This window comes from Neophocaena asiaeorientalis, unplaced genomic scaffold (genome assembly GCF_003031525.2).
Source record: "Neophocaena asiaeorientalis asiaeorientalis breed wild unplaced genomic scaffold, Neophocaena_asiaeorientalis_V1.1 scaffold102, whole genome shotgun sequence".
NCBI classification, from domain to species: domain Eukaryota; kingdom Metazoa; phylum Chordata; class Mammalia; order Artiodactyla; family Phocoenidae; genus Neophocaena; species Neophocaena asiaeorientalis.
Genome location: NW_020175078.1, coordinates 4,017,115 through 4,040,838, shown reverse-complemented (window position 1 = coordinate 4,040,838; position 23,724 = coordinate 4,017,115). Strand labels below are relative to the sequence as shown.

The window sequence follows — 23,724 nt, the reverse complement described above, 5'->3', positions numbered from 1 at the left end:
TATACTGATCTTTTAAACTGTGGACTTTCTAAATTTGATTATTCTACATATATTATCCTTTCCAATCTATATACCTTTTATTTCTTTTTCTTGCCTTATTACATCAGCTAGGAGTCCTTATGTTGAATACTTTCAACACAACAGAGGGAAGTAAAAATCTCTAGAATCCATGTATTAACTTAAATATAAGTTTTGGAAGTACATATGCTTTCCTTGTCTCCACCCATAAGGGTAAGCGTTCAGTATTTCATAATTAACTGTGATACTATATGTGGGGGTTTTTCTACAATTTTCTAATATTCCTAGTTTGCTAAGAGTCTTTACCGTGAATGGATATTAATCTTGTAAAAAAAATTTTTTGGCATCTATTGAGGTGATCATGTGGGGTTTTTTCCCCTTTAGTCTACTTATACAGTAAATTACTTTGACTTTTGAATGTTAAACTAACCTTTTGTTTCTGGAACATACCTCACAATATATAGTGATATATATATCATGATATAGTTATCTTTTTTATATATCACTGCGTTCAATTTGCTAGTATTTTCTTATGGATTTTTGCATGTATGTTCATGAAGGATATCAGTCTGTAGTTTGCTTGTAATGTCTTTTTCAGGTTGTAGTACCCAGGGTGGTACTGACCTCAAAATGAGTTGGATAGTGTTCCCTCCTTTATTTTCTAAAGAAGTTTATGTAGATTTGGTGTTATTTCTTCTTGAATATTTGCTAGAATTGCACTAATGAATCCATCTGGACCTGGATTTCTTTTGCAGGGAAGGTTTTTAAATTATGAATTCTTCTTTTTTAGTATTAAATAGATATAGGGCCGTTACAATTTCTTTTTCATTTTGGATGGTAGTTTGTATCAATTTCATTTATGTTGTGAAACTTTTTGGCATAGAGTTGCTCATATGTAATATCCCCTTTTTATACTTTTAGTATCTTCAGGATCTAAAGATATTAGTAATTTCAGTCTTCTTTTTCCTTTATTAGTTTAACTAGAGGTTTATCAATTCTCTTGACGATGTTAAAAGAAAAACAACTTAGAAGGGCTTCGCTGGTGGTGCAGTGGTTGAGAGTCTGCCTGCCAATGCAGGGGACATGGCTTTGTGCCCCGGTCCGGGAAGATTCCACATGCCGCGGAGCGGCTGGGCCCGTGAGCCATGGCTGCTGTGCCTGCACGTCCGGAGCCTGTGCTTCGCAACGGGAGAGGCCCGCATACCACAAAAAAAAAAAAAAGAAAAAAGAAAAACAACTTAGGGCTTCATTAGTTTTGTTTATTCATTTTCTATTTGAAGTATTACTAATATAAGGTTTTTTTGTTTTGTTTTTTATAAATTTATTTATTTATTTATTTTTGGCTGCATTGGGTCTTTGTTGCTGCACACGGGCTTTCTTTAGTTGCAGCGAGCAGGGGCTACTCTTTGTTGCGGAGTGCGGGCTTCTCATTGCGGTGGCTTCTCTTGTTGCGGAGCATGGGCTCTAGGTGCACGGGCTTCAGTTGTGGCTCGTGGGCTGTAGAGTGCAGGCTCAGTAGTTGTGGCGCACAGGCTTAGTTGCTCTGTAGCATGTGGGATCTTCTTGGACCAGGGCTCAAACCTGTGTCCCCTGCACTGGCAGGTGGATTCTTAACCACTGTGCCACCAAGGAAGTCCCTCTATGACTTTTTAGACCCATGATTTACGTTAGAAGCATGTTAATTTCCAAACGTTTGGGGCTTATGGTTACCGATTTCTATTTTAGTCACATATGGTCAGGGAATCTACTCTAAGCTTTCAGTGTTTTGGAACCTGTTGAGTCTTATTTCATGTCCCAGCATGTAGTCTCTTGGGGAATGATTTGTCTGTACTTGAAAAGACTTTGTACTCTATCATTTCAGTGTTATGTGGGGGGGGGGTTTGTTTGTTTTTTTGGTTTTGGGTTTTTTTTGCGGTACGCGGGCCTCTCACTGTACGGAGAGGCCTCTCCCGTTGCGGAGCGCAGGCTCAGCGGCCATGGCCCATGGGCCCAGCCGCTCCACGGCATGTGGGATCTTCCCGGACTGGGGCACGAACCCGTGTCCTCTGCATCAGCAGGTGGACTCTCAACCACTGCGCCAACAGGGAAGCCCTGTGGTTGTTTTTTTAGATCAAGTTCACATAATGTAAAATTAACCAGTTTGAAGTGAACAATTCAGTGGCATTTAGTACATTCACAATGTTTTGCAACCATCACCTATGTCTAGTTCCAAAACATTTTTATCACCCCAAAAGAAAAGTTCATACCCATTCCCCTCACCCCCCAGCCCCTGGCAACCATCAGTCTTTATTCTCTATAAAGAATGGATTTACCATTCTGGATACTTCATATTAATGGAGTCATGCAATATGTTATATTCTGTGTCTGGCTTCTTTAGCTTAATGTAATGTTTCAGGGTTAATCCATGTTGTAGCATGTATGAGTACTTCATGCCTTTTTATGGCTGAATAATATGCCATTTTATATATATACCACAATTTGTTCATCTTCAACCATTATTGAATTTGGGATGTTTCCACCTTTTGCCTATTGTAAATAGTGCTCTATGAGCATGTAGGTTCTTGGATTTGTTCGAGTATCTGTTTTCATTTCTTTGGGTATATACCTAGGAAAAAATTACTGGATGATATGATAATTCTATGTTTAACTTTTTGAGGAACTGCCAGGTTGTTTTCCATGGTGTCTGAACCATTTTATATTCCCACCTGCAGTGTATAAAGGTTCTAATTTCTCCACATCCTTGCCAACATTTGTTATTTACCATTATTATTATTATTGCCATCGTGTGGGCGTGAAGTGGTTATCTCATGGTTTTGACTTGCATGTCTATAATGATTAGTGATGTTGATCATCTTTTCATGTGCTTGTTGGCCATTGTCAATCTTGGGAGAAATGTGTAAGTCCTTTGCCTGTCTTTAAATCAGATTGTCATTTAGTTGTTGAGCTGTAAGAATTCCTTGTATATTCTGGATTCTAGACCCTTATCAGATGTGTGTTTTACAAATATGTTCACCCATTCTGTAGGTTGTCTTCTCACATTTTTGATAATGTCTTTAATGTATAAAAGTTTTTTTTTTATTTGGTGAAGTTCACTTTATCCATCTTTTCATTTTGTTGCTCATGCTTTTGGTGTCATATGTAAGAAACCATTTCCAGACCGAAGGTCATAAAAATGTATCCCTGATTTCTGCTAAGAGTTTTATGGTTTTAGCTCCTATATTTAGGGCATTTATCTCTTTTGAGTTAATTTTTATGTGTGGTATGAGGTAAGGGTCCAACTTCATTCTTTTGCATGTGTATGTCTACTTATTTCAGCATCCTTTGTTGAAGATACTTTTCTTTTCCCGCTGAATAATCTTGGTACCCTTGTCGAATATCAGTTGACCATAAGTGTAAGAGTTTATTTCTCAACTCTCGTTTTTACACTATTTATATCTTTAGCCAGTACTACACTGTTTTATTACTGTACCTTTCTAGTAAGGTCTAAAATCAGAAAGTGTGAGTCCTCCAAAGCAATTATACCCCAATAAAGATGTTAAAAAAAAAAGAAAGAAAGTGTGAGTCCTCCAACTTTGATCTTGAAGTCCTTGAAACCTGTTTTATCTGACTTTAATATTAGTGGCTTCTTTTGATTAGCACTTAAATGATATGTCTTTTTCCATCCTCTTATTTGCAGTCTTTAAAGTATGTTGTTCACATACAGTATATAGTTGGTATTTGCTGATTTATTCAGTCTGACTGGGAGTGTTTAGTCCTTTTATCTTTAATATATCAACTGACATGGTTAGATGTAGGTATGCCACATTGCTATTTGTTTTCCATTTGTCATATCTGTATTTTACTCCTGTCTTCTTGCTTTCGTTCCTTTATATTATTTGAATTCTTTCAGGGTTCTGTTTTATCTCTTCTGTTGCCTTTTTGTCTACAGCCCTTTGAATCTTGTGCTTATGTGGTTTCCTTAGGGACTATGATAGCTATCTTCAGCTTATCAAAATCTACTTTGAGTTCATATAAAACTCCAAGAAAAATGTACTAGTCATGTTAAAGTATAATTCCATTTACCCTCTCTCCATTGTTTGTGCTATTGTTGTCATATATATTGCATGTATATACATTATAAAGAAAAATTTGATGTTATAATTTTTGCCTTAGTAGTATCTTTTTTTCTTTTTTTAATTGGGAGAAAAGAATGTATTATTTATACACATCACACATACTGAAAAGTATAATAATGGATTAGATCCGAAATCAGGATATATCTGTTGCTTGCTGATACCTCCAGGAAAAATTAAGGGATCACATGTATATTGTGTCTAATGTTTCAAAAACAGAAGAATATTACAGAAAATTTAGGCGACTCTTGGCTTACAACTGATCCAGGAATTCTGTGCTTGGCTGGTTTCTAGATGAAATGGGCACTCTTTAAGATTTCCACAGATCTCTGGTCTTTTAGAAGTAACCCAATCAGATAAGCAGAACCTAAGAGAACCCATGAACCTAATAAAGTTAACACATACTTCCATATCATTGGATTAATTGTTTATTCTTCACCCCGAACCAGATCAGATAACTTTTAGAGAAATTCACAGCTGATACAGATAGCTCTGGAGGGAAAACTAAATCAAGACAGTCTTATTGGCATTTTTCCAGCTTTATTAAGTATAATTGACAAACAAAATTTGTATTGGCATTTTAATTTGTATTAGAAATATGAGAAAAATTAAAGAATGGAACCAGTGCAAGTGTGCATTAGTGTAGGAATGGATAAACTGGCTTATTTATGTGATGATTGCTGTTCAGCAGTTAAATTGAATGGGCTAGCGATTTGTGCCTCAACCAAAATGAGTCTCAAAAACAATGTTAATTGCAAAATAAGTTGCAAGAAGTTATATAGAGTACCATAAATGTACACTTTTAAAATTCTCAACAATTGTGTGTATGGATAATATTACACACACACTAGAAGCTTAAAAACATTTATGGGAATGATATATACCAACTTCAGAATAATGCTTTTTCTATGGGATATAGAGCAAAAGGAATGTTGGAGTGAGACTTAGCTATTTCAGTAGTACTTGGTAAAAGAGAGAAAAATCTGAAACAAATATGGCCCCAAAATTTAAATCTACCAAATCTGATCGGTGGGCAAATTGGTAGGTGTGTTTTGTTATGTATACTATGTTTGAAATTTAAAAAAAATTTTTTTCAGGTAAATTTAAAGCTAAGAAAATCAGTTTTCAGATGATTACTATTTGGGAGAATTATTACTCATTACACTCCAATATTCCTGGCAGGAAAAAAAAAAATTCTGCTGCAAAAGTAAAATTGATTTTTTCTTTTTTCCTTAATGCTTATCCTAGATGCCAGCCTGTTATTGTGCTCCAGGCCACTACCACTCCAGTCAACCTCAGTATCGCCCAGTCCCTTCTGTCCATTACAGTTCACATCTAAACCAACCACTGCCACAGCCTGCACAGCAGGCAGGTGAGTATGTGAGGTTAGGAATTCTTAGCTTTCGGTATTGCTGTTTTTTCATCCTGCTTTTATTTCAGTCTTACTGTTAAGATACTGCCACACTCAGTCTGTCAAAGGTTTCAGACAGGTGCATACCTATGAATATGCAAACCAGTGAGATGAAAAGAGTGGGCCGATCTTAGCACCCTCCAGGGAATACCAGAGTGTCAGGTTTCTATACTAAAGAGTTGGAAGCCATAATGAGAAGATTGTACCAGGTGAGCAGCTTCCAGGTACTCACTGCCATTGTAGCTGAAGCCTCCTCTACAGCCTGTTAATCCACCTGTGGTAAACAGCAAAAGGCAGACAAGGCGAGTTAAGATGTCTGCTGAACAGCTAACCAAAAACAAGGACCAGAATGACCTAACTTTGGTTGAGAATTCTAGCCTAGTGAAGATATTTTGATGTCTTAGTCTCCGCAGGAGTGCCTTAAAAGGAACGAAGTTCTTACACATCTTTTTTGTGTTTTGTTTTTGTGGTTGTATAGTGAAAGGTATTTTGAAACCAAATGCAGTCTAATCCTAAGCATATCAAACATATTAGAACTGAAAAGATAGTTTTTCTTTTGCCCCTTTCAAATTTTCTTTAAGCATTCCGTGGAAACAACTGTGATCTCAGTATAAAAGCTACCTTACTAATTTGACTGAACTCATTCCTCTCTATGCTTCCCACCTACATGTGTACTTCTGCCCCAGATGTTTAATAAGGTATTCTTTTCAGCCTTTTATAACTCTAGGTGTTGAAGGAGAATTTTTATTGGTTTCTTTGAATCCTTTTTAGCTGCTTGTCACCATTTGAGGGTGCTCAGACTATGTCAACATGATTAGCTGAGGCCACATAACCCTCCACCTCTACTTATGCAGTTTCTTGCTCTTGATAATGTGTGGAACTCTTAAGGGGTTCCACAGTTTCAGGAGAAAGACATCTGCACTGGGCGGTCTGATGAGAAGTGTTCTTACCTCTCCTCACTTGTGCAGTCTTCACTCATCATTGTGACTCATCAACTTCCTTTACCAGATATTACTCTTATTTATATCTCCCCAGCAGGGGAACCTACAGGTCCTCAGTCTTGCTCTCAGGAGTTGTCTTGTACTTAATGTGTAGGTTTTTCCCTTTTTCATGTTACTGGCCTTGTATTGTATGTGTGACAAATGTTCTTCCAAAGGATGTTGAGTGTATACAATGGTCATTTTGGCCAACTTAGAATTTGTCCTCTGTTCCTAAACTTTAATAATACATTCCACTTCAAATAACCTAAACTAGTATATTCTCTAATTTTGAAAGGCATCAGAAGCTGTCCTTTATACCTGGGCACATTGGTGATGACACTGCTCACTAACTTTAAATACATTGTTGTTTTATTCTAATAGAAATTATTTCCTAAGTTTTCCTGAGCCTCCATGACTGACTTTTCATTATCATAATTGTCATGATTTTTTTCTTCCAAAATTACAATACAGATTACAGCTAATGTTATGATAATAAAAAAAAAATTTGTCTTAACTTTCCCCATTCAAATATCTTGCATGTGACTAGTTAACTTATTAGTTCATTAGTACACCCTATTAATGAGGCAGGCAAAGAAACTTTGTTCTGTATTTGTGTGGGCTTCTTAGTTCTGTTCGTTTTCACGGCAAAATTTTTATTCCTCTCCATTGTCAAACTGCCTACAAAATTAAAACTTTTAATCACAGGTAGGACCAGTGTGCTCATGCAAATGCCTCTCTTTCAAAAATATTCCCACTTAATGGACAGCAACTGTAAATGCTACGCCTCCTAATTCAGGGCCAAAATATCTACATGACAGATGGCATATGTTTGTCATCGGTGATGTTTCAATTGTGGGGTTTTTCCTAATGCTGGTTATGGTGAGAAGGAAGGAAACAGTAAGTCAGATTGCATCTAGACAGTACAGGCACAGAAAAGTGCGTGTGTCTGAATGACTTTTGACATTGTGTTTGACTCTTAAGAGTCAGTCATGGGCTTCCCTGGTGGCGCAGTGGTTGAGAGTCCGCCTGCCGATGCAGGGGATAGGGGTTCGTGCCCCGGTCTGGGAAGAGAGTCAGTCATAATATAACACTTTATAACTAGAGTTGGTTTCATGTCATTCAGTTTGAAGAATAGAAGAGAAATAAATCCTCAGAGCACCCTTACATGAAAGCGAAAGAAATGCTGTTATGCTAATAAGTAGAAGAGAAAATTTCCCGTTAAAGAAAAAGTTCAGTTGTGCCAGTGCCACGTATTGTGTTGGTAATTATACTGAACCTTTTTGAAGAATTAGTAGGAGTTGGATGATTATATAATCTAAAGATTTTTTTATTGTTAGCCAACGGTTATTTTTTATGTCAAACTTGACAGAAAAAATGTGCGTTTATGTTTGTGTGTCTCCTAACAGAAAAGTGAAATGCACTGGGAAATGGACACAGGAACTTTTTGTTCTGATTTTCTGTACAGATTTATAGCAATTTCTTTCTCAGTAATTTACATTTTTATATGCAAACATCATACTTTTTGGATTTCATTTTTTTTTCCTTGTAATATTTCTCTACATTCCATCATCCCCATCTGATTAAAATTAGAAATAATTTGTTACATCCCTTACTTTTCTTTTTCTTGTCAAATAACATTTAGTCAAGAAGCATATTGTTTTATTACATAAAAGGGTGAAACTAATAATTCAGCCAAATGATGAAAGCATTGATAAACTTGGAACAATTTTTTTTCACTGAGGTACATACAAAAAAATAATTCTTAAATGTTTGTATATGACTCTAAAGAAATTTTGCCCTAAATTAACGAACCCAATTGAATCAAATACTCTTAGATCAGGTAGGGTATGGGCAATAGAAATATAGGATTTTTTGTTATTTTCCCTTTTGGGGGCAGGAAGGAGGTTGGGGAAATATCTCAAGGATAAAGTGCCTTTGGTCTTCCATGCAAGTGTGTACCAGAGAACTGCACTAGTTGTTGATCTCCTTGACAATAAACCGATCTATTATGGGGACTGAATTGAAATCAGTACTAACATTACTGCTGGGGAATAAATGTACAAATTCTTTGTTATGAATGTAAAACTACTATGGTCATTAAAACAAGGTTGAGTCAGCCCCTGTCAACAGAAGCAGAAGAAATTCTGGCTACATAAGGCCTTTTGGACAATGTATTATATAACATGAAAGAAAACAAAATAGGAGTCAAATCCTGACAACCCTTATTTGTATTTAAGTGGTATTAGGTGTATCACTTAAAGCCTCTGGGTTTCCATTTACTCACTTGCAAAGTAAAGGAGTTTTACTGTATCGTCTATTGAAGCCTCTGTGTACTCTAAAATTCCATGATTCTGTGTGTCTGTCTTACGTGAGTCATTTCTAGTTCAGAAAGGTGGAACATTGGAGAACTGGTGTGCAGTAGCTTAGTGACATACTGTCAAAACTGGAGCCATACAAGCAAAGATCTCAAAAGATCTGGTTACTTGCCAGCTGCAGTAATATGGATTTGTTATCTTAACCCTTTATCATAAAATTTACAGCTCGAATACTATGAAGTATACTACATATAAGAAGCTTGGTATACTATAAAGAAACTTTTCCTGCAGGTAGTAATTGTAGCAGAGATTTTAGGTTTATGAGGCCTGGCTGTTTTCTATGCAGCTGCTTTCATTCTTATGACTCTTTTGAAAAGTTTGCAGCTTCACCATATATGTTGACTATTTTGCAATAATTGGCCTTGTTCCTGAGCTGTTGGATTCGGGGCCGTAGCACTGTCTGAGAGGTTTACATTTCTCACAGTGAACCGGTCTCTTTTTCAGCTGCTTCCTGGCTTCTTTTTACTCAGGTTTCCACTGCCATTTTTTTTTTTTCTTTTTAATGCTGTATTAAAGTATATTAACATTTGCTTATATTTTCCATTAATTGTAATGCTTTTTAATCATGCATCATACTCAGAAATAGGGATTTGAATTTAAGTGACAACCTTGGCTTAATATATTTATCTTTTAAAAATTCATGAAAGCTTTTGCTTTAATTTCTTTTCCAAAGCAGATTTGAATGGTAGATTAATTTTGATTGGAGCTTTTCTTAAAAGTTTAATTTCTTAAGCATGCCAGACTCATTAGCGAAAGTCAAATACATCTCTTTCCCTGTTGCTAAATAACTTTTTAGGAATATTATTATGCATGCCATTAAATGGACCTAAGACATGTAAATGCATTTGAAGCTACTTGAAGGGATATAATTTAATTTTTTTCCAAACTGTGATATTGTATGCATGTGGGAAGCAAAATGACTTCATAGAACTAAATATCATTTTAGTTTTGCAACCTCTGTTAAATTCAAAGATTATCAATGCATTTATACCTTTAATCTTAGCTTTCCAACCAGCAGACTACAGTAGGGTCCTGATGAACCACAACCACAGGAGGAACATTTCAGGTTAAATAGTCTGTAAGGTGCACAGAATACTGGCAGCATTGCAGGGCACAAATTTAAAAGTAACCAGGGTGTAAAAGGCAAGCAAGGAAGAAAGGGCCCTATTGGATAAGTGGAGGAGGGGTGATATTGATAAGAGATTTACTTATGTCAAATAGGGACTCTATCTACACAGTCAGTTTCTTTACTGACAACTTTTGACTTGAGTAATAGGAATTTTGTATTTATATTGCTGGGTGGTAGCGCTGACTATCCTTGTTTTTTCATTGTTTCTGTAAACATTTCTTAGCATTGCCTGACCAGCTCAGACTTAAACATTGTATATTACCTACAAATCCACCTATTTCCCTTTTCCCTTCTCCATTAACCTGCCGCCACTGGAGCCAAATGTATCTGGTAAGTACCCACAGATTTCCTTGAGTCGTATGCCCTCTTCCACAGGACTGTCATTTAAATAGCTTTGAGCTATAACCTCTGTGTGGCTGTTTTTATTAGATTTGTTTTTTATGTTTGTATTTATGTTTATTTCAGGCACAGAAGTAGGAGAGCAGAGGGTGATAGAGGAGAAGAATAGCAAAGATGTGCTGGCAGCTGTGTGTTCTTCCATATTCACCTAACAGACTATCCTTAGTTGAACTTGCCTGCTCACTAGAATAGTGCCGCAAACATAAGACAAACCAGATTGCAAACTTGAGATTTTGGTGATTTGGAAACAGTTCTCACAAACTGTCTTGTAGATACCTAGTTACAATTAAATTTAAAGTTGGCAAAATGGCTCATCCAAAAAAGGAAGAATCTACCCTGACAGTGCTTCTGCTGTACAAATTCAGTCTTGAAAAAATTTAATAATACTGTTAAATGAAATAACCTTAGATTTATTAAATGGCTGTTCTGACTAAGCACTTCTTCAATTTCTTTTATTATCTTTCTAATTATGTCTAATCCGTATTATTAAGAATGCTTTCCTTTAACACAAATGCTATTTGAGATCACCTGTATAAAATAAAACTAGCCTGTTAAAGCAGGTGCAATACTTTTCTGCTGAGCACTGTGTTTCCTTCTTGCTCTCTTCTCTGTTGAAGTGAAAGAGAGTTAAAAATAGAATATTCTTTGGAGCCCTCGGGGGAAGAGCCTGAGCCATCAATTTATATTGTCCTAGTTCTCTCAGCTTGCAAAATTGATTGTGGTTTCCTCTGAAAGTGCTGGAAGAAACGGGATAATATTGCCACAGTGCAGTCCTTTAACAAAGGAGAATGTCAGTGTTAAATAATACCTTATATTGAGATCTGGGTGTTTATATTCTGTTGTTTGGTATCACTTAATATAGGCATTGCTTGCTTTACAAAATAGATGCTATCCCACAATACTCACAAATTTCTATAAAAGATATTCTATTTTCCTCTTACACCCAGGTTAAATCCAGATATATCACAGGAGGGATTTTTTTTTTTAATTATGATGTACTGAAACACACTTTATTGAGGAAAGAATAATTTAGGTAGTAGCCAAGTTGGGGATGTATTGAGCGTCAGAATACTGGAAATACTCTTCTTGTAGCATTTTTCAAACATAGTGGTATTTTTCATTCTCTAGGAATCTACTTTACCCTTCCTAATCTTCAACCTTCTCCCTCTTTTCCAGATCATTGGATTTTTTTTCTCATACTTGGCAGTCTTCAAACTATACTTTTGAAACTATCAGAGCTATGTCCCTCCCTTCCTTTGGTCTGAATACTTAGATAATGAACCTGAAGCACAGTGCCACTTCTCTAATAAGTGCCACTGTAACAGTTGATGCTCTGCAGCGTGAATGTTTAAACACAGGTTTAAAGCAACTTGAACAGTTCTTTAAGATGTAAATTTTATTAAGTAAGTGTGCATAAGTGAGGCATGTCTGTAATTACATGGTCCTTTATGTTGCTAATAAACTATTAATGATTTTGTCTTGCATAAACAATAGTAAGGGGCTTATCTTTAATTGGATTAGTAGAATGATGTGCATTTCTTGTCTTTTTTAGTGCTTTCCAAGTGAATATTTCTAGTTTTGCTTGTGATTATAGTAACTTTAATAACCAACATAGATCCCATGGTCTTATGTCATTCAAAAAAAGTCCAGTAATATTTTTGCAGCATTTAATATCATGTTCTTTAGAGAGTATACTCTAAAATTATATACTTTGTAACTAGTTACTGGACTGTTGTTTGTCGTTAAGTATTGGAATGAGTGATCAAACATCATGACTTCTTGAAAAACAGTTCAGGTACTTGTCCTAATGCCAGTAGAATTTCCTTCCTGGGATACCAGCCATACAATGTATCAAATGTTAAATGATGCTTTTTGCTTTTTTTTTTTTTTTTTTAAGTTAGAAAGATTCCTCAGCCCCTGACAGCTTCCTGTTCAGTGTGGTTCAAACCTCAAACCTCGTGGGTTTTCCTGCCTGGAATGTAAAAATGAATGTAAAGCTTATTCAGTATGTAGAAAAGAGCCATTGCTTCACAAGAACTTGAAGGGCTCACCCCTGTTACAGGACATGCCCCTTTATATACACAGTGTCCAGGTTAAACCTGGCATTGCCCCATTGGTAAAAGCTCCCTTCTTGGCAAAGCAGTTCAACTTGATGGAGAGGAGAGCCACATTTATGAAAATTCTGCTGGAGAAATCTTCTGTATACTCATCCGGAATATGGCAGGAGAGTATACGTTTTGAGTAAAGGCAGGCTTTGAGGTAAAATAGCAAAGCTAAAACCCAAAGAGGAACATTGGAGATTGACGTGGAAATGCTCAGGCTGAGTGAGAGACCCAGACCAGGGAACATGGAACCTGAACTGTGTCACCATTTGAGTGTCGTCTTCCCCTTCCCCGTTGTTTTATATACATGTGAAATCTTATTATAATGAGACAAAGAAATGTAACCTTGAAATAAAGAGGTCACAAACCATGCATCTGGGGAGTGGTGGAAACCCTGTGACACCTGGTCTTGTTTCCAGCCCGGAAGTTTGTATAGCTCCAGTCTGGACTAACTGCTCAACCACCTTTCACTCTGATTCTGTTTTAGGTAACAACACTTAATACTCACAAATAATCTTCAAATGAAAAAAAATAAACTTTCCTGGTTGATTATTTACAATAATTCTTTGTTTTCCTATAATTAAATTTCTGTTAAGACTTAGACTCTGTTTAACTTCTGTTAAACTACAGTAAAAGTCTTCATTAACCAAAATTCTCAGAAAATGGAAGGAGGTCAGGTGTTTAAGTGTTCTGCTTATTTGAGCAGTGTTACTGTAGTACTCTTTCTACTTCAGCATTTTTCCCCGAGAAGAGTAAAGTTTACAATCAGACTACTATGTGCAAATCCCAGCTACAGCACTTAACAGCTGGTAACCTTGGACAAAATGTGAACCTCTCTGTGCTTTTGTTTTTTTTTTCATCTGAAAAATGGAGATAGACTTCATGAGATTGGGAGCAGTAAAAGAGTTAGCATATGAAAGTGCTTAGAACAGTACCTAAAACCTAGTGGATGTCATGTAAATTTTAGCTACTATTATTGCCTTGTCGTGCTATCGAAGAAATGATAATTATGTAGTATTCTGAATGAAAATGCTTAGGGATTTGGGCTAAATTTGTGTTTGGGCTGGGTTGCAGAATGGAAACCAGAAGCTGACATAATTTGTCCTAAAATACTTGGTCTTTTTGTCTTGTAATCTTCTTGACACATGCCTTCTTCCTAAAAGGCAGTAGAGAGTTCAGATCAGCTGAGTTTTTTTCTCATCCTTTTATTGTTAACTTGAGGTCTAAATATGTTCTAAGAAAATTTACTTAAATGCTTCCTTCCCATAGCTTTGTACAAGCCCTATTGATTAGCTATGGAAACATTGTATGGAGAAAGGTTTTGAAACAGAATGTGTCATATGGTCCATTTCTATAAACAATGTAAGTGGGTATGTATGTTGCTATCTATGCAGGGAAAATAAGGTTAACCATATATACAAGATGTAAATAGTGATTATCTACAAGTGTGTTATGCAAAAATGGTTTTTTCCACCCTGACTTTTCCCCTTTTTTGTATTTTCCAAATTTTCTTCCATGAAAACCTATTTTATAATCAAATAAAGCTTTTTCAAAGGTGTTTTTAATGTCCCTTTTTCCCCAGCAGTGTTCAAATTAAACCTTCATTTCAAGCTTTACATATTAGATATAAACTAAAACAGTTCTCTTCTTCCTTATCAAGTAAACACTTTGAGGTTAATTACATAAAAATTACTGTTTTTTTTGCGGTACGTGGGCCGCTCACTGTTGTGGCCTCTCCCGTTGCGGAGCATAGGCTCCGGACGCGCAGGTTCAGCGGCCATGGCTCGCGGGCCCAGCCGCTCCGCGGCACGTGGGATCTTCCCGGAGCGGGGCACGAACCCGTGTCCCCTGCATTGGCAGGCGGACTCCCAACCACTGCGCCACCAGGGAAGCCCCATGCTATGCATTTTTTAAGGAGAGGCATAATGAGTGATCCATGATTCTAGACTGAGGTGATTTGTATTCATGGGATTAAGTTTCATTTTAATGAAAAGGCAAATATGTTTAACCTTATTATATAAACATGTTATCTTAAAACTTAAGTACTGCTTTTGCTATCAAAAACCATTCACTAAACGTGGAGAGAAACTGGCCATTCATTCTCAGTCAGCCTGGTTTTGTGTAGAAGCATGTGTTATTTTGATTCCATTCTGTTAAGAATATGTTCTTCCTCGCTGTTTATTTAGTAAGTATAAATATTAAGTGCCCACTTTTTTGGCTTATTTGCTTGATAACCAACATGGATATTTTGGGGTTTTTTTCCTTTAACGGGGTGGGTAGGGTGTTAAAAGCTTCTAACCCTGCCCTTAAAAAGCACACCATTTCTATTTTGGGGTTTTTTTAAACGTGTACACAAGCCATGAGAGAACAGTTAACAAGAACAATTTTATATTACCTGTCGAGTTTTAAGAAATATGGAATAGGGCTTCCCTGGTGGCACAGTGGTTGAGAGTCCGCCTGCCGATGCAGGGGACACGGGTTCGTGACCCGGTCGGCGAAGATCCCACATGCTGCGGAGCGGCTGGGCCCGCGAGCCATGGCCGCTGAGCCTGCGCGTCCGGAGCCTGTGTTCCGCAACGGTAGAGGCCACAACAGTGAGAGGCCCGCGTACCGCAAAAAAAAAAAAAAAAAAAAAAAAGAAATATGGAATAAGGCAATGAACAAAATTATGAGAAGATTAATAAGAGAGCTTCTTAGGAAGGTATTTTCTTTTAAAGTGTTTGACATTCTTATTTTTATTAGCTCCACTGTTATTTAAAAACATGTTCCCAGTTTATTTGTGCTACTTCTGAATGAAGTACTAATATTAGTTATTTTTTCTACTTTCACAATCTTTAAAATCTGGAACCTCTTAGTAGTTCTCACTGCTTTTCTACTTGTAAAATCTCTGGTTCTCCACCAATATTCTGCCTTCGTCTTCCACTTTTCTTCCCTGTTCCTCAAACATGTTTTTTACTTTGTCCAGACCTTTTCTTTAAGTCCAGGCTCATATGTTACTTCCTCTGTGAATACCAGCCAGGATTAACGTCTCCCTCTTAATTTCATAATGCCCTGTTTATTCTGCTCTTCTGTTATGGTGTCATGGCTAAGAATGCCTAATTTCAAAGATAGGGACCGTGTTTCACTCACCTTTTATCACCCTCCAGGCACATCTTGAGCTCACAGCATCTTTACATAACTGTCTGTGACAAATGAGGTTCTAGAGTCAGATGTTCTAGATTTTATGTTATGTTGCACATTTTCAAACTGTGATGTTTGTGTGGAGATACATATATATACATTCGTAGGAACGGATATTAGTGGAGTTAAGGTTGCATTAAAGAATCTAAAATACCATTGGAAATTTATCGGTGTAAATTCCATGGTGTAGTGTCCAGGTGATGCTGCATTAGACCACTGTGTCATGAAATCTATAGCTATGTATTGAAGTTTTCTGTGTCAGATTTCTTTTCATAAGAGGGAGTTGCAGGCAGGAGGCAAACAAGGTGAACCTCCAAATACTGACAATGAATAAAATACAAAAATAGTTTGAAAAACACTTGAGTTTCTTAGGGAGATGTGACTATTTAAGTCAAGGTATTTAAGTCACATTATGTTACAGTGAATTCTGCTAGGTGGTCACGTTTTTCTTTTTAATTTTAGTGGACTGTAATTCGGACAAGACCATTGTAAGAAGTTACTTTCCCAGTCTATAAAGAGCTGAGCCCAAATTCTGACCCTGCAATAGATGTATGTGTGGATGAGAGGTGGTGTTTCCAACAGAAAAAAGGGTCTTCACATCCCATTTCCATTCCTGCCCTTTCTTTTCCTAGGGGTGGAAATGTGTCAGTGTACGTTTCGATGACATTTGGACTTTAGAGTATGAATTTGAAATACTTGTTATTTGGTAAACTGAAAATAGGGTTGATTGTTAATTATTAGGCTAAGGAGCAAGAAAGAAGCTTCTTGGGCTTCCCTGGTGGCGCAGTGGTTGAGAGTCCGCCTGCCGATGCAGGGAACACGGGTTCGTGCCCCGCTCCGGGAAGATCCCACATGCCGCGGAGCGGCTGGGCCCGTGAGCCATGGCCGCTGAGCCTGCGCGTCCGGAGCCTGTGCTCCGCAACGGGAGAGGCCACAACAGTGAGAGGCCCGCGTACCAGGAAAAAAAAAAAAGAAAGAAAGAAGCTTCTTTACCACCAGATTTGAGGACTATAGGAATTTCACAGGGAGAAATGTTTCAGAAACAGCAAAACCCTTCACTATTAAAGTATTCACTATAACTGGATTTGTACTTGATTCTTACTTTGTTGTTAATATGTTGCTTAGTTACCGGATATGTTTTGTATTCATATCTTTAGAGAAGGTTGATGTTAGAATTTATTCAATTATTTAGCCATTGAGTGGAATCATTGAGGCTTCCAGGCAACTGCAGTGAGTGATACCCTTGTCTACAATCAATACCTGAGATGGGATCTTTGCCATTCCTGTTGCTTTAGGAATTAATAAGGATGGAGATGAAATCTTGATATTTATAAGGTAGCAGAATAGATTTATGGTGCTATCAGAGAAATCATTTCGCTGACCTTTAGTTGTGGAAGTTTGTATAGGCAATGCCATAGTTTGGTTTATCTTTGTGGAAGCTTTTTAGATACCCTGATTAGAAGGTCAGTTATTTATTTTTATCTGGTTTCTCTTAAAAAAAAACAAAAAAAGGATTTGTGGTAGTTTTTAGTAATTTACATAAGTCTTGAGCTAACTGGTTTATTTAAAGGAATCCTCTTAGGGTCAGGAGACACATATTGTACAATTCATATTCACTACTCAAAGCTTATCATTGTGGATTCTTGTTTAAATAACTGATAAATTCATTTAATAAAAGTATGTTTATACTCTTAACTTACTAGTTAAATTACCAACAGTGCCTTCAGTTTAGGAAGAACTGTCCCTTAGGTTTTTGATTTGTGAACTTTGGGCAGATTGCTTAACCCCTCTAATGATCGGTTCCTCTGTTAAGCGACCTTAATAATATAGGGAAATAACCTTAAAAATTGCTAGGTAACTCAATTTTTCCTTGTGCCCTTGACACATTCCTAATATAAGGATTCGTATCTTAGTGTGGTTTTTCAAACATAGAACTATTCTATAAAAGTGGTTCCCCCCTGCCATTATTTTCAGTCTCCAGAAGGACTAGTTCTACTACTACCAACTCAAAACTCTCCATTTTTTAACAAGAGGCCCTGCATTTTGCTTTTGCACTGGGTCCCACAAATTATGTAGCCAGTCCTGGCCCACAGAAACTATTTTTAATAACAGACTGTACTATACACTAACTAGTAATTGTGTATATAAACCAAGTCTGTGGCCCTATAAGTTTCCTCAACTGCAAAGGAAATCTTTGTACCCAAACTTTATTTGAGTGTTATTTTGGGAGGGCGGAGAGGGTAGCTGACTTGGGTTACCTACATAGTAAACCTTTTAAATGTTAGCTCGCATAACAGAAGATTTTTGAGACTTGCTGTTTAAACAAAACTGTCATCTTAGAACACAAAGTACTTGCTTAAAATACAAAAACATACTGCTAGTGAAATAAATTAAATTCAAAGCAGGATTTAACTCACTGTGCCATTACAGGTTATCAAGTTATGCCCAACCAGCAGCAAAACTACCAGGGGATAGTTGGAGTTCAGCAACCCCAGAGTCAGAGCCTAGTTGGTGGCCAGCCCAACAGCATTGGAAATCAGATTCAAGGAGTGGTCATCCCCTATCCTTCAGTGCCATCATATCAGGTACGTGGTCGCTCTTACCTGCATTGGGTAGAGGGGATTTTGAATAACTAAAATGTGTAGCTTTTTTCCCCTTATAATATGGGGAAAATGCTTCTGTAATACATAACTTTATAGTCTTAAGAGTTTTATTAGTCATTGCAGCTTTGTTCTGTCCTCACTTATTGCATCATTCATTCACTTCATTAACTTAGAAAAAAATATCTGAACCATATTAATTTTGAGAAGTAGATTTTTCTGGCATTGTCTGTGTTTCCAGCTATTCAATACATAAGTATCAATATATGAGCAAGTGTCTTATTCTATTCTTCAGCTCTTTAGAAAATCTCTTGAGGAGAATGGAATGGGAGGGAAAAATAAAGGTAGAGGTAGGTATATGAAATACAGTACAGATTATAAGTCAGTATTTATAGAATAGAGAAGGATGTGCAATTTCCCATGCTGGAACTGAGCTTTTTCCCCCTCACTAAATCAAAAAAAGGAAGAGTATGTCATGTATTGAAAATGTCATGGATTTTAATTTATAGTTCTAAAGTAGAAACACCTACTGTTTCATGAATAAGTCAGATTTCTTTAGCCCATCTATGGCACATTTCCAGAAATTTATTTTACCTTCCTTTACCTTTCTGGAATAACCTGCGAGTGAGTTTGTTTTATTAGCCTCATGGTTTCCCATAACTGACTCGAATGTTAAGAAATCCAAAGGCCGTTGTCATTCATCTCAACAAGGTAAAAATAATCTAGCTGGGAAGGTAAATGTACATCTAAACACAGGTCAACAAATTGATGATAATATACAGACCACTAACTGAAGGAATTGTGAAATATGGCCATGAATAGGTTAGGGACTTAATACAGAAGTCTTCTAGAAAGGTATAAACCTTTAATCAGCTCTTAAAAGAAAATTATGGGCATAAATTAGTTAAGGCATTCTGAGGATGGAGAAGGATATGAGCAAAGGAGGTAGCATATTCTTGTAATTCCAGAAAATGAAAATTGTAATTAAAATGTAAAATGTGGAATTGTTGAGGACTTGTGAGCACTAAGAATATGTCTACTTTTGAAACCCGTTGATAATAGAAAGCAACTAAGGAAAAAAGAAGATACATCCTGAAACTAGATTTTATATCTTTCTTTTCTCTCAAATCCTCCATGCTTTTTACTCCAGTCCACCCTGCTTAAGCCGAGGCCCATGAGACTGCCCATCCCCTACTTCCTCTGTAGCTAGATATTAGACAGGATCACTACCAAGCCAGGAGCTCTCCCTTCTCAAGGACCCTGGTCATGCTACCTAATCTAGTCTGCTGAGCATCTGTTAGATGCCCAGGCACTGTGTAAATAAGATCTCCCTTGAAATATAAGTTTAGGGACTTCCCTGGTGGTCCAGTGAATAAGACTCTGTGCACCCAGTGCTGGGGGCCCGGGTTCAATCCGTGGTCGGGGAACTAGATCCCGCATGCATGCTGCAACTAAGAGTCCGCATGCCGCAACTAAAGATCCTGCGTGCCAAAACTAAGACCCGGTGCAGACTAGACTAAATAAATAAACAAACAAATAAATAAAAGAAAGATTAGTTTAACACTGGAAAATTGACTGGTGGATTAACTATAAAAAAAAGAAATATAAGTTTAAAATAAATTACATCCTTGTTAGTGTAGTTTTTAAAAATGGAGCTAGATACTGAAAGTGTTTCAGAGCTAAGACAGTTATTATCATTTCTATAGCATACTTTTTTACAAGTTATAAATTATTTTCTCATGGTATTTCATGTAATCCTTCCACTGGGTGAATGACTGTGAGATGTATTGCTCTGATAAGCAGTGAATGACAGGCTGCTTCATGCTTCCTACTACATTTGGTTAGATAAGCTAGGTGGTAATAAACTGTCATCTAAAAAATAAGCCCGAAGGAATTCCCTAGCAGTCCAGTGGTTAGGACTCGTCGCTTTCACTGCCAAGGGCCTGGGTTCAACCCCTGGTCGGAGAACTAAGATCCTGCAAGTCGTGCATCACGGCTGAAAAAAATAAAATTTTAAATTAACAAATAAATAATAAGCCTGAAAAGTCATCTACTCAGTAGAGTATATTCTGCGGCTGTACATTCTCAAGTACGGTTTCCTCTCTTTTGGTACTTCAGTTTTTTTCTTTACCACTAGTTACAAATCTATTCTGTAGCTTAAATCATCTAGATTGAGTTGCCATTTTTCCTAGATGTTGCATATACACTAACTTAGATACAATCAGAAATAATCTTAGGATGTTACACTGCCTCAGTAGACAAAAAGACTGAAATATATTTTGTCATAAAAAATTGGATAAATCAAACCAACAACTTTATCTTTGCTGCTGAGCCAAACTGAAAGTAGTTTAAGAGATTACTGTGTATTTTGAAAGGACTAGTTACTAGTTTAGAAACATGTTATATAGGCAAGACTTAGGAGTTAATCATCAACTTATAAATCACAGAGCCCAGGTATAGAGAATGATGAAGTGGTTAAAGAACTAAGGCTCTGGAGCCAGTGGGCATGGGTTCAAACCCCGACTTTTCTCCTTACTAGCTATACAACCTTGGGCAAGTTATTAACCTCAATTTTTAACCCCTTCTATAAAACAAGGATGATAAAAGTAACTTCTTAGGGTTGTTAGGAAGACTTGATGTAATAATATACATAAAGTTCTTGGAACAGAACCTGAACATGGTAGTAAGTACTCGGTAATGTTAACTTTGATTGTCATCACTGTTACTACTGTTGCTGACATCATCATCAGAAGCTTTTACACAGGCTTTATTTACCAAAATCATTGTAATGCAACTAATGTGGTGCACTTGTAAATTACAAAACCATTATGCCGTTGTGGTTTCTATTTTAGAAACTGGAAACTAGAGAAATGAATCCATTATGTTCATGTGTTTTTTTGTTTTTTTTTTTTAATTTATTTATTTTTGGCCACGTTGGGTCTTCATTGCTGTGCGCGGGCTTTCTGTAGTTGCGGCAAGCAGGAGCTACTCTTGGTTGTGTTGCGCAGGCTTCTCATGGCAGTGTCTTATATTGTTGCAGAGCACGGGCTCGAGGCCTGTGGACTTCAGTAGTTGTGGCGTGAGGGCTCAGTAGTTGTGGCGTGAGGGCTCAGTAGTTGTGGCTCGCGGGCTTAGTTGCTCCACAGCATGTGGGATCTTCCCAGACCAGGGATCAAACCTGTGTCCCCTGCATTGGCAGGCGGATTCTTAACCACTGCACCACCAGGGAAGTCCTGATTATGTTCATGTGGTTTCTATGTAGATGAATGTGGAAAACAGAATTGAAAGATCCACTGTTCATCAGATGCCTGCTGTGCTAGATCCTGTAAATGGAGATTATAATGGAGATAATACCCCTCCTGAGGTGGAGGTGGCATCCTGTTTTTGCAGATAATGAACTCTGGGGCCTCAGAATCTGAGTTAAGTCGTTTGCCCAGTGTCACATATATAGTAAAGTTGATGGAGTCAGTATCACATCTAGATATCTTAAGCTTCAGAGCTCACACTTTCTGATCCAGTGTATCTCACTAGTACCCTATCTGAGTTTTACTTCTCTCTACCTGAGGTAAATTGCATTACTCTTCCCATGTGAAAGGGTCATCCTTATTTGGAAACTGTTTCTTTTTAAAAATAACTTCTGGGACTTCCCTGGTGGCGCATTGGTTCAGAATCCACCTGCCAATGCAGGGGACATGGCTTCGATCCCTGGTCCAGGAAGATCCCACATGCCGCGGAGCAACTAAGCCCGTGCACCACAACTGCTGAGCCTGTGCTGTAGAGCCCGCGAGCCACAACTACTGAACCCGCCTGCCACAACTACTGAAGCCTGCACACCACAACGAAGAGTAGCCCTGGCTCCCTGCAACTAAAGAAAGCCCGCATGCAGCAACAAAGACCCAACGCCGCCAAAAATTAAATAAATAAATAAATTTTTAAAATAAAAATAATAAGATAACTTCTACTTTGGGATGTGAGTCATAACTCCTAGCCTACTGTACTATTGATAAATGCTAGCCAAAAACAATAACCAGCTAAAAGGAACATTGAAATAAAGTGGTAATGCTGTAACTAACTTATCAGGACAGCCTATTGGCAGTTTTACCTTATTCCTAACTGCTCACACTTGAAAGTTTATGGAGGCTGGAGACATTAACATTTGCAAGGTTTTAAAGAACGTTTTTTGCCTTTAAATTGCCTTTCAAATTTTAGGTTTCACTGCCTCAAGGTTCTCAAGGAATTGCCCATCAGACTTATCAACAGCCTGTTATGTTCCCTAATCAGTCTAATCAAGGATCTATGCCTACAGCAGGAATGCCAGTTTACTATAGCATCATTCCACCTGGCCAACAAAATAATTTAAGGTGAGTATGAATAAAAAGCCTAATCTTATAGCTCCTCATTGTTTATCAGGATTACGGTCTGTTGCTAATTTTAAAGTTGCCTAAGGGGCATTACCTGAGATCATTCTCTAATCTAGAACAGAAAAACTACAATACAATCTATTTATCTAGCACTTTTTTAAACAAAATCAGTATAAGCAAGGCATTCCATATGTAAACCAATGGAGAATCAAATTTTCTCTCATGTGCCTGAAAGTAGTAGGCCAGTCTCCTTTTACTCACCTAAGTGGAATCAATAGTTGGCCATAGATCTTAGAGTTAAGAGCGTTTATGTGTTAATATTTAAGGTTTTTGTAAGAGTCTGGGGAGAATGTATTTCCTGTATATAACTTCAAGAGCAAAATATCTTGCTGGAATCTTTCAGGCTCTGGGGAGCTCCTTTTTCATCAGTTAAGAGGAGGGAGGCATATGAGAAGCAAATGATAGTAGGTCTATATTAAAGCAAGTCGTGAAGTATTCCATTAGCCACTTAACTTAAAAGAACAGAAACTTCTCTGATAAGCCTAATGTGTTAAAAAAAAAAATAGTCTTCCTTTGAGTTGGGTACTTTTAGTCTGCTGTTCAGAGTGGATTACAGTCTTTCATTTATTCTCATGACATTTCTGTAAGGTTGCCAGAGTAGCCTTGGTGCTCTTTTTAATAAGGAGTCTGAAGGTAGAATTGCTGATAAGAGGTTGTCACCCAGTTATGGTTACAGATGGTATTTAGAGGTGAAGAAGGGGTTGCAGTACTTGCTCCATTGAATCTGTTTGGGAAAATGGGGACTTGACTCTCATTTTATTTATTGTCATAAACACACATACATACACACCTGAGGAACTCACATATTTCCTCCTCTCTGTGGATGCCACAAACTGAACAAGCCCAGGCTTTTTAAACAAGTTGGTTGAAATCTCACAGGCAACTTTGGAGTTTTATACAATGATGAGCCCCAGCTCTTTTGTGGTAGAGCTGCTGCACAGTGAAAATTAAAAAAAAATTTTTTGGGCCTCACTGTGCAGCACGCAGGATCTTAGTT

General features: G+C 37.3%; 1 protein-coding gene across 5 annotated transcripts in view; it reads left to right on the top strand.

Annotated features, from left to right (window-relative positions):
* The window catches only part of R3HDM1 (R3H domain containing 1), a 177,229-nt gene that overhangs the window by 120,184 nt on the left and 33,321 nt on the right, over positions 1-23,724 (top strand). For all 5 annotated transcript variants that reach the window (XM_024764119.1, XM_024764118.1, XM_024764117.1 and 2 more), the window contains 3 exons: positions 5,379-5,502; positions 18,137-18,291; positions 22,516-22,667. In XM_024764119.1, coding sequence (XP_024619887.1) covers positions 5,379-5,502; positions 18,137-18,291; positions 22,516-22,667 — 431 coding nt within the window. The remainder of the gene's footprint in view (positions 1-5,378; positions 5,503-18,136; positions 18,292-22,515; positions 22,668-23,724) is intronic.